Source organism: Pieris brassicae, chromosome 2 (genome assembly GCF_905147105.1).
Source record: "Pieris brassicae chromosome 2, ilPieBrab1.1, whole genome shotgun sequence".
In the NCBI taxonomy this organism is placed as follows: Eukaryota; Metazoa; Arthropoda; class Insecta; order Lepidoptera; family Pieridae; genus Pieris; species Pieris brassicae.
In genome coordinates, this window is record NC_059666.1 from 4,480,400 (window position 1) to 4,492,597 (window position 12,198).

General features: G+C 32.1%; 2 protein-coding genes across 2 annotated transcripts; both read left to right on the forward strand.

The window, feature by feature from the left end:
• Positions 1–702: 702 nt before the first annotated feature.
• LOC123720690 lies at positions 703–8,440 on the forward strand. Its single transcript, XM_045677401.1, has 14 exons — positions 703–911; positions 1,136–1,282; positions 1,845–1,933; positions 2,596–2,677; positions 2,890–2,971; positions 3,452–3,656; positions 4,129–4,258; positions 4,852–5,020; positions 5,140–5,236; positions 5,448–5,511; positions 5,939–5,997; positions 6,236–6,335; positions 6,662–7,462; positions 8,311–8,440. Exons 1-14 carry the CDS (start codon positions 855–857, stop codon positions 8,404–8,406), a joined length of 2,178 nt encoding a protein of 725 aa, XP_045533357.1. The 5' UTR covers positions 703–854; the 3' UTR covers positions 8,407–8,440.
• Positions 8,441–9,066: 626 nt separating this feature from the next.
• On the forward strand, positions 9,067–11,871 carry LOC123719163 (leucine-rich repeat-containing protein 40-like). The gene is made up of 5 exons (XM_045676158.1): positions 9,067–9,254; positions 9,646–10,319; positions 10,537–10,879; positions 10,967–11,062; positions 11,705–11,871. The coding sequence occupies exons 1-4, from the start codon at positions 9,138–9,140 to the stop codon at positions 11,033–11,035; spliced, it is 1,203 nt and encodes a 400-aa protein (XP_045532114.1). The 5' UTR covers positions 9,067–9,137; the 3' UTR covers positions 11,036–11,062; positions 11,705–11,871.
• Positions 11,872–12,198: the final 327 nt, after the last annotated feature.

The following is a 12,198-nucleotide window of genomic DNA, read 5'->3' on the forward strand; positions in this document are numbered from 1 at the left end:
CCATAGTAATAATACTAATAATTAAAAATGTATAAATACAAAACTTAAGTAAATTGAAAAAGTTTGATCACTGTGTCAGTATACGGGGTAACGTGCTTACACAAGTAGTATCCCATAACAAAGCTCGGCTCTAAGGGATCAAAGCCATCCCATTCATGCCATTATCTCTGGCAATGCCTGTTGGCTCCAAAGTCGCTGGAACATCGACGGAGGCAAGATAGCGGCGTATGTGATGATGACATTTGAGATGATACAACTAATTTACTTACATTTCTTTATTTTTATCATTATTTTTTATACGTTTGCTACAAATGTTTTATGGTCATCACTCTTGTGTGATATTAAAATAATTATAAATATAAGTATACATATAACTGTATATACTGAAATATAGAGCCTTGTTTGTTTATTTCAGTAACCTAAGGCTAACCACAATGTACTCATTTTACTAAAAGTCGTAGTGCCTTCACTGACATGCTGACTAGCTGCTTCGACACGTATTGTATCATGACAATTTCCACTAGCAGCAAAAAGCATAAAATATTAAGTTTTATTGAATTCACTACAAAAAAATCTCATTCTAATTTAGATAAATAAAGCGTTGAGACAATCTATAAAAAGTACAAGTAACTAATCTAACCATAAACATCATGTCAAAATGTCGTTGTGCAAGGTACAAACTATAAACATCATTGTTCCTTGTACATCGACATTTTCATTTTTTCACGAATTGTGAGAAATTAGTACCACCATTAATAACTGAGTTTTTAATATTTAAAACTCACATAGTAGGTACATAATTTATTTACTCAGCGAATTAATTTGTGATTTTAAAAAAAATATGTGATAGAAATATGTATTGTGTTTGTGATTATGATGAAGTCGTGTTAAGGCTTAGTATAAATAAATTGGTAAGTTACAAACTGTTACATTTGTATAGCTAATGCTAAAGCTAAAGGTGTCTATTTCGTTTATTGGAATATCCTGTATCCTACATGCATTGTATTCTCTGTTATCACTGTGTCTGTGATAGGTATTTCTTAGGACAGTAAGTAGTTTCTGGGCCTTGGAAAAGTATAAGTTATTAGAAATTAGTTGTGCCACCACTTACCATTATAAAAGTTTATTTCCACAGATTATTATTATTAACTTCTACGCAATAGTACAGGGCTCGTATGTTCGCGATGCCCACTTTGACAAGAACAAAATTGCCGAAAATTATTGTCCAAAGTCAGAACATTGTGAAGAAGGCTCGCATGTTATGTGCATGTATTATAATCCGGTAAGGTATTCAAAGATGTTTGGCGGTCTCAAGAATTTCAGAAACCTTTACGGAACTGGGATTAGTATGGATTATTCAGAAATGTCGCCCTAAGTGTTCAGCGATAGTCCTCTGATTACACGAAGAAATAATATCTACCAAGATTTTAAGATTTCACTCCCAGATAGGCAAATAGGTGATCATCCTTCTGTGCCTAATATGCCGATTTCCTCATAATAGAAACCACTATTTTAACCTTGAGTAACACACTACATTGAACTAACTACATCGAAAGAACGGTCCATCACTTGATAACCGTCATTCGAGTGCACGACCCGGGGAAAACTCCCTCAAAATTGCCCAAGCCACTTGTAGGTACTAGGAGAACAATGTTCTCTAAAACAAAATATTCACCTCTATAAAAAAAACACTAATGCAAGATAAACGACGATTATAAAATGAACATTTCGTTGCTGGCTGAAGACGCTCTCCCAAACAAAAAGCGTTGTAACAAAGATAAAACCAGCTCTCCACCTCACTCACTCACCAGGAATGTCTTCCTGCCTGTTTTATTTTGTTGCAGAGGGAACGCATGAGTAAGCAGTGTCATGATTCTAAAGATATTCAAATCACTCCATCTGAAGCCGAGAAACTAATGGATATAGCAAACATGTATGTGATATGTTAAAAAATAAATCAATGGTGCTACAACCTTTTTAGGTCTGGGCCTTAGATTTTTGTATCTGTTTCATGATCATTTGTTAATCGAATAGGCAAGGTGATCAGCCTTCTGTGCCGTCGACTTTTTGGGTCTAAGGCAAGCCGGTTTCCTCGCGATGTTTTCCTTCACCGTTAGAGCTAATGCTAAATTCAGGGTTGAAAGTCGCACGCTGAAGTCAACCATGCTCAATGCTATGATTTTATTATTTCATGTAGGCTTGGCGTTAATTTCACAATTTAATAGCGTGTGAATGTTTTTTTAACTAATAAATTTTATTATAATTATATTTAATTACATTCATAATGGCTTATAAATGTTAATGATTTCTATTAGAATGAATAATATTATATATTTTTTTTTTGTTAAATTACGTTTTTAAACTACTCATTCAGTATAAGTTGTGGAATTAAATGTTAATTCGATTTTTCTGTTTATTGAATCTACAATAACAAACTACACTAGACTGTAGGACAGGAGTAACACCAGGACCCTTGCTGGAATTTTCAATAGCAAGAAGTTTTTGTTTTCGCGACATCGATGGATATGAAGAGAACTACTAAATAATTATATATTGATAAATTTTGCTGTTTTTTAACTTGCTTATCTATTTAAGGATAAGAGGGAATGTCGCAAGAGGAAAGGAAACAGGAAGGGGTGAAGAACTTTTACCTCGTGCTTATGGCATGTATAGATTGGTAATTTTATAATTTAATAAATGGTTTTATTCTGTAGTTATGCACAAAAAATATATTCAAGAAACTATTAAATAAATTGATTTTTAGAACTTTAGTTTGTCTCGTATATTAATGTTTATAACGTTACTTAGATAATTAAGACGTACAATATAAAGAGTTCTCATGTTCATTGATGGTTGTGACTATTAAAAATATGAATATTTTGATTACAGGAATGGGACGAAGAGTTAGCGACATTCGCGCAAGTGTTGGCGAATTCATGTCTATTAAAGCATGACCTCTGTCGAGCTACAAGTAAGTACCAAAGAACAGGAAACAAACCAAGATCTGAGTTAATAATAAACGCCGTGGGAACAACGCCTATTAGACAAAGTACAGCTCTGGCAAAATCATCACAAATGTTTTGATATAGGTAGTATAACTGCTTTTGGTCGGATAATTACTTCACACAGCCCAAATTGCTTTATTATAAATCCTAATTTAGATAACGTTATATTCACATCACTTTTTTGCCACATATTCTGATTATATGTATTCAAATAATATTATATTATAATAATAATAAGCAGTATTCAATTCCATGCTTATTTATTAAGATAATGGATTAAGAAAATTGTGAAAGTACTTCTTGGTACAATCTATTGAGCTTCTTTAAGATACATTCTATATGCATGCATCTACGGATATTTTAAAGAATAAGACTCGTCGATAGAATACTGACTGTAATAGGTAAAAAAGCAGGATAATTTTTAATTATATTGCTGCAATTTTCAGGCAAATATCCCGACCCAGGTCAAACCACTGGCGTTGTCAGGTTCAGCTACCCGGACTGGTATAGCATAGGTGGTACCGACGTCTTTCCGCCAGGCCTCTCTGAAGAGAAACTTCTATACAGCATCAGGCACATCATGCGGTCGTGGTACGATCAGAAGATCTATGTGACTCCCGAGATGGTGAATCAGTATCCTAACTGGCCAGAGTTAGTATATATTTAGCCTCTACTGGAATGCAAATGAAGTTTTACTTATGTCAAAACGTATTTAAATACAACTTTCATAAATGACCATCCGTCACCGTATCAACTAGTAATAAACTCAAACTCAAAGTAACTTTATTAATAAAAACCAAGTACACTTATGAACGTCAACAGAAAAGATGTTAAATTGGTTTTAATTTTACGTTTACTAGCAGTTCGCAAGTCTAGGGCGAATAGCGGGCAAGAAACTCTTTAGAATCAATTCATATTACATAGAAATATTCAATGGACCTCAGCCAGGTTTGGCATGACATGGCACGCATGACCTAAGCTTGAGTCACTAGCCTAGCCACTAGGCGTACCTTTCTAAGTTAATTAAGTATTTTTGAGGAAATATTTAAGACATTAAATTAATTTTTATATAGAAACTGTATTTATAGACATATATAATAAGGTCTCAATGAAATCCTTGCAGTCATATCGACAAAGTCGCTGGCAAACTGTACCTCGAGATGATAGCTGGTGAAGCTACTCACATGGGTTGTGGTATATCCGCATATGCGGAATATGCTTACCACGCCAATAATGCGGATTTGAGTTATAATGTAAGTAATGTAATAAAAGTATTATTTCTAACATAATCGTAATTTATAAACAACGCGCAATAAATCGCTCAATCTAATGCAATATTACAATAGATTATTTTATCGTAATTTTTAAATTACGATAAAATAATGAACGTCAAGACTGTCCTAAAACGGATTTATCCACAGATGAATAATCAAATCCATAAACTATTTATCACCAAGGAGTTTTCATTAGTTTGGTTTTCGAATTAGCGAGCAAATTCTCTAGTAAATGATGAAGTATTTAATTAAAATATTATATCATTTATTTTACAAGGCCTAGCTTTGGTGCCTTTTGCCTTTTGTGATGTGCAAGTCTTTTGTATTTGTGAGATATGTTTATACAACTGTTTGTAACAGATATGAAAAACTGTGACTTGGTGACCCTTTTAAAAACCTCGTTTTGTGTTTTACTAACCGTAATCATGTAGTGTCAACTACTACCAAACGTCGGTAACTAAATTTTATATAGGTATATTTAAAAACCTTGCTAACGCCAAACATAAATTACTTACATCTCTCAGTGTATTATTTATGAATACTTGACAATTAAATTGGAACATTACTTCCAGAACGTGCACGTGGTGTGCAACTATTCCGCGAAACCTCGAAAGGGGGAGCAACTGTACAACACAAAGCCTCCCACTGAAAATGATGTGGGCTACACCGTACGTTGTGGCTGTCCCGTGGGATACGATGAAGATTACAACTGTCTTTGCTATCAGACTAATAGGAGCTTTTGTAGGTGTACACTTACAAAACCTTTCATACAGGACTAAATTCAAAGAAATTTTTCGTAATCATTCAAGAAATAGACGACGATTACATATTTTATGTGTAACTGGCGATTCTCTTTCTAGCAAACATCTGCGAGGGGGATAAATGCAAGCCCTCAGTAGTACTTCTGCCAATTTTTACAGTAGAAGATGCGCCTGCGCACAAAATGATACACAAAGGGTAATTAATATTCTGTTTGTATAATAGTTACGTAGGTTAGTCTTCTAAACTATTACTTGTCATTTGAAAGTGCTTTGTTTAGTAATGAATTTGTAAACAAATGCAATTAATTTTATAAGGATATACATATCTTAAAAACAAAACTTCCTATCGTGCGTCGGCAAATATATTTTACTGATTTTCCGTCTTTTTATTATCTATATTGTTACAGGTCAGAAAACCAAACGCTCAAGTATTACGATTCATTTGAACTTTTGGACCAATTTGATAAAATGGTATTTTGGTTTTTTTTTAATAATTAAGTACCAAGGAGTGTATAATATAATGTTTTAGATAATTACCAAAGATATGGGTAATGGTCACTTAAGATATTTAAATGATCGGTTTTACGAAGAATACACTAGGAAATTGTTAACGAAACCATAAGTAAATTTTCAAAACATAATGAAAAACTGCAATTCAAATTCCAATCATTTTAATGAAGATTGTTCTGTATTAATTTAATGAGATCTTTGCGCTTCATGTTTGCTGCACAGATATTTTTATTTAGGCTCCAATTTGGTTAGCTTCAGTCTCAAGCCTCCACGCTTATGCACGATTTCGATAGCCCTCTTAACAATCAAATTGCTTTGAAACACTACTCTGGAGATTCTTTTAGAGACTTTGTACCTTATAATATTATATTTACATATTAAATTTCAGGGAAAATCGCGTAAAGCTTTTGATTTATCTCGAACTGAGACTCCTTTTATTACTGAAAGGTGAGTCTATTAAAACTTTATACACTATTAATATATTACACACTTAATGTGTTTATTTTTATGGCCCCAAGCAGCACTTTTAAAGACTTGACGTTCTCTAGATATTTGATAGACTATATATTAGAAAAAAACACAATGAGAGACTTTAGAGTAAGACGTGTGATACACGCATTATATCAATATAAATATATTTTGCTCATAAATAGATACTCGAATATCATATTTAAATTGTTTACAGAAGTTTCGCGCCAAAACGGTTCGATGTCAGGCGACGTTATTTTGGGAAACCGCTAAATGTATCACGCTCAGGTCGAATAATTGTCCCATCTAAAGTTAAAGTAAGCTTTATTAAATATTGTTAATTATGGATACTGCATTTGCATTTGATACAGAAATATATCCATATAGGAGCCATAAGTTGCTGAAAAGTACTTGAAACCACCTCAACAACTAAGATCCGGGGTTCAACTTCTGGCGAAACAGTAGTTTTAGGTAACTTAGCACCGACAAGCCATAAAAATAATCAGTGACTCTAAAGGGACTGAAATATAACATGTACTTACGTTTCACCTACCTTATAGAGTTAAACCTAAATACACAACACTCAATGTCTTGTAAGATTTATTATAAATATAATGCATTTATATAAAAAAATATCTTTTAGAAGTTCAATAAGCAGAGTATTTTCACAAGAACTCCTGTCTTTGTTTTACCCACAAAGAAAACTTCTACCAAATCTACTGTAACGATAAAAAAGGATGTAGTACCTAGAAAAGATTTCACTAAAGTAAAAAAACTTGTTACCACTTATTTAACACGAAGACGGAATGGAAACAATGAGATTGATTATTTAAATAACTCAATACACGAAACAACTACTGAAAAGTTCACTACAATAGATGTTCATTTCGATGGATACTTAAAAGACCATACCTTCGTTAATATTAACAAAGAAAACGATGAAGATAAATTAATAAACCTTTTAGACAATTTACAAGAAGAGGTAAAACATATTGGATTCGATAGAAAAGAAAAAGAAATATTTAATGCTAAATTACGATCAATTTTTAATTCTTTGGATATAAACTCGAAGATGACAAAGTTAAACAATCATTCATTACAAGAAAATCACGATCCATTCGATAGATATTCTAGATATATTGAAAACAGTAACGGATTTGATATAAATGAAGATAGAATTAATAAAAATTCTCTTTTCAATTATCCTATGAAACAAAAAGACAAAAACAAAGCTTTGGAACGAAAATATAGGCACATGTATGGGATCAGAAGAAAGAACAAAGATGTATACAGAAGAAATGGTGATATCCGGCGAAACTTTTATTTAAGGGAAGATAGTGTAGGTGATCTGAGCCACGATAGGAGAAAATTTTATCAGGATAAACTTGATAATCTAGAAAGACAATTACAAAGTATGGGACACGGTTATCAGCGACAAAACGCAGTAAGTATGGTGTAGTAACTTAATATTAAAGCAACGTATTTAAATAAAATACGAAGCAGACATATCAATAAAAATACTTTTTGCGACTGGTTTTGTTCGCATCCCCTTTGGTAAGGTATAACCGAATGGAGAGTTGTGGAAGCAGCTAAGTCGTCTCTCTTTTTGAATCTTAAAAAAGCTTAAACTATTAATAATAATCAGTCCGTCTGTTTTAATTATTAAATGATAATTATATACATATTACATTAACATTAGTAACCACTAATTTTTAATAAATGTTGATTAATCTCTTCCGCTTGAGAAGGCTTAAGTAAAGTTAAAGTTATGAAGAAAGAAGACTTTTTCTCCTTAATTTCTTGTACAGCACTTTATAAAGATTTATTTATATGAGCCTATTCTTTTTTCTTATATATTTTCGAGGCATCTGGAATAATAAAATATTGTTATATAAATAACAATAGCAGAGGTAATTCCGGACCCCAGATATTACGTGCGCAATTAACCCAGACGAATCACAAAACGTACAACAACAATGTTTTTGAATAAACAAAATTTGTCAAGGCAAACGCTTGTGCTATTTACTCGTTATTACCAACGCAATTGACAGATATAGCTTTACACTGACACTTTTTTGTTTAAATACCAAAAGTTTGGTTAAACTTACCAAAAATATTTTACGAATGTTGAAATGTGTGCGCAACCGACAGTTGGTATTTTTTTGTGGGCATTAAAAAAGGCAGACTGTATCACGTGTTTGTGACGGTGTGGTAGGAATCGAGTAGACCGTCCGTAGTTTACCCTTGTCAGCCTTCCCCCATTGTCATCAGTAACAACAAATTATTTTGCAGGTAAAAGATGATCGACTCAGACCTGTTAGACCATCAACAACAGTTGATAATTCCTTCTACTTACCTGATAGAGCCCGATTCTTACATGGCTTTTGAGTGCATTTTTTTTTCTTTTTAATAAAAATATTTTAAAACATTGTGTACATTAATTATGATTATATGAGTATCGTTAGCTGCTGATTATTAGCTAGTTTTCAGCCATGAATACGTTGAAAAGGGTTATACCCTTATAACTAAAATACTCATTACGTAGTACATAACAGTATATCAGTTATATGCTTTAGTTGGTTGTGCAAATAGACTGATATTTTGTTATAAAGAAATCAAATTGTAATGTTTTAGTCACTTTCTCAGAATGTGAGCTGAGAAACTGCTTAGAAGTTGTTGAGTAGTTGTACTGAGGCTCAATATTAGTACCGGGGGTTCTAATTTAAATAGAGGTTAACAATACGTAAATGATTAATATGTTATACATTAAGACACGTATATACATAATTGGTGTTTAATAAACACCAAAACAAAAGTTTTTTGGATGAACTCAACTATGGATCGTGCAACGCAACCATCAATCATATTTCATAGCGGCGGCACTAATGACGAATTGATCTTTCAAGTACACATTTCATCATTCTCAGTCAAATTCATTGAAATTTGACTAAAACTACCAACCGTATTCAACCGTCAGTGACAACACAACGACCCAACCCATTCCGTGGAAACCATAGCAATCGTTGTAAGTGATCTAACAAAAACATTGTCATTGGTTTTCTATGTTTGTCTACAAGCTTGCTATCTTTTGTATATTTTTATAATTTCGAAATTGTGTTATGGCTACTAAACTAAATGAACTTTACGAAGATTTCGATAGTGAAACAACGCTAGACATATCTTCAAATGATTTAGAAACGGTACCAGATCGGATTTATAAGAATAAATCAGCTACTGTAAGTCTTTAACTGATATTATGAAAATTCTTTTAGTTTAGCTGGCTAGAATAATAATAAGTTCCTCAATCTTGACATCGGATTAAATCCATTTCTTTGATCTTTTTAATATTTTTTTAAATTCATACTTGAATTTTATTTCATATTCAAGTTGAAATCATGTCGATTTTTGGGTTTGAGACATGCCGCTTTCCTCACGATTCCTTCACCGTACAAGCATTAGATCGGAAAATAAGTCCAATGGTACACGGCCACATTATATTGCCGTTGTTGGCTAGAGTAATATTTAAATAATCTTTACCTTATCAAAATTAGAAATAATTACTATAATTATACTGTATTATATGCTTAGTATTGATTGCACTATTAATTATACTTACGTTGCTCACAGATGATCTACTTACAAAACAACAAAATTCGATTTTTACCCGATGATTTTTTTCACACTTTTCTTAACCTAAATTGGCTAGATTTGCGTGGGAATCAGCTGGAATGTATACCTCCATCTATAAAAAATCATCCAAATCTGACACATTTATTATTACAAGACAACAATATATCGTCACTACCAAATGAACTAGGCACTGTAATGACTTTAAAAGTGCTACAACTGAACGGAAATCCGCTAGTCTACCCTCCAAAAGAAATTATAAATTTAGGAACAAATAAAACCCTAAAGTATCTTTATAATCAATATCTCAGTACATTATTAGATGAGAAGTCTATTTCGGATAACACAAGCGAATTCGAAGCAGAAGAGTTGAGTAATGCACGAAGTTATAACTCAGTACTAGATAGTAGTGAAATGAAGAACAGGTTGAAAGTTCATTTTAATGAGAAAGATGCCAGCGAATATTACGATAAACTAAAAGGTAAATGTCCAAAATTGGCTATAACTCGTGAAAAGACGTTACACACACAAAGCTCAAAATATCTTCAACCGATCAGAACTGCCAACAAGATGGTGCAAGATCAGAGGATTCTGCAGAGCTATCTCAAAGAACAAGCTCTGCTAAAGAGGAAGGATTTTATTGCACGCGCCGATAAAATTATTCAGGAAAAAAAGTAAGTAAACAAACACACTCATTGCAAAGAATTGAGTGAAAATATTTTACAGCATTTATGCAAATGTTAGGTACAGCAAGGAATTGAATATAAAATATAAAACAATTTGCAGAGCTAAATATCAAACAATATTAATTCATGTCTGCCCACAATAATGATCTGAAATATAAAATATTGTCAATACTTCTTTACAATTACGTTATCTTGATGTTCCTAGGAATATGGAACTGCTCCGGAACTGGCGAAAGAATTACAAAACCAGACAATTTTTTATGTCCAATGATACAACAAACTACACCGAACCAATTTACCCTTATGATACTAACCCAGAGTATATGACATTTTTGACGAGGGAGGACTTGGAGAAAGATTTGCCGGATAAGTTCAGGAAAAGAATAGTTCGACGTTCGAAACCCACCGTGCCTAGAAAGAGTAATAATGATGTACACTTGGCTATGAAGATAAAAGAACTGTTTGACAATTTGGAAGCAATTGATTTACAGACAAATGAAATGACCCCGCGTACTGAACAGAAGATTCTTTTGCATGAAATACAAAAGGTATACAACCTTACCTTGTTCCACGTAATACAGACAACTTTTAATATGCCAAATAAGTACTTAAATTAAACATATTTTTAATTTCAGATTACGGAAATAAAGCAAAAGTTATCAGAATTGTCAACGACGAATTCCAGATCTGTTACAGATGACTAACAGTGGTCATGTGTAATATTTAGCAAAGTATGTGTTTCGCTCAAACATCTTCATCGATTAATTACATAGAAACATGGGATTTAACCACAGAACTGTTTCCTTCGTAGCAGACATCGGTTATATCCGATAAATTGAAATAAAAACACAAAATTTTATTAAGATTTTATTTATGTTGGCCGGCACCTTACGATAGCTATATTATGTAATAAATCTATTTTATTTTTAACGTAAATTTGTGTATCGGCACAATTCACGATTAAAATAAAATGAACTGCTGTGTTATTGCTTCATAATATATTTGAGTGGTTATACGTTTCAACTTTATAATAGATAATATTTATTACCTGTGGCATTGTAAACGATATTATACTCTATACCATAATTTTATGTTATTTAATCAACAATAGTTTTCTATATACGGCCACTCAAATATAACAACTACTTAAACGTCTCAGACACAACCAAGCAGCTCCTTTATTTATCAAACAAGAGTAGATATTCGATACAAACAAAATTTTAAAGATTGTTCTGCTTAGTCTAATTAGCTTGAAGTAATTTAAAATTAGCACTTATACACTAAACACGGAAGTTGTTGATCATATTTTTATGAAAACTTGCAATTCGTGTGCACCTTGTCAAAATCCTTTTTTAATTGTTGCTTTTTTATAGGTCCAATTTGCTTACGGAATATGTGGACATTGAAGCTGGACCGATATTCTTGTAATACTTCAATCAAATACCTAATGATAATTTCAATTGCCATCCAACTACGAAGCTAGCTAAGACTTCTTATAATTAGGTTATTTACAATTCCTATATCATACCAATTGGTACTAGTAAAATAATAACAATAATTGATTTATATTTTAATATATATATTTATCTATTCGAAACTTTTTAAATATTTGCTTGAAAATATTTATTGTTGATTTTATAAACAAGGGTTACATAAATGCTAAAGACAAAAAAATCAAGATTAATAGCTACATTTAACGCTTTATTAAAAAGAAATTGTCAATTTAATATACATTTATAATAAGCCTTTTCAATTAACTTAATTAACGAATCAGGCGATAGTTTTCCAACAATGTATTCAAATGAAGTATTAATAAAAAGATTTAATAACTATATAAGCTTATAAAAATGTGAATATAAACCTCAGC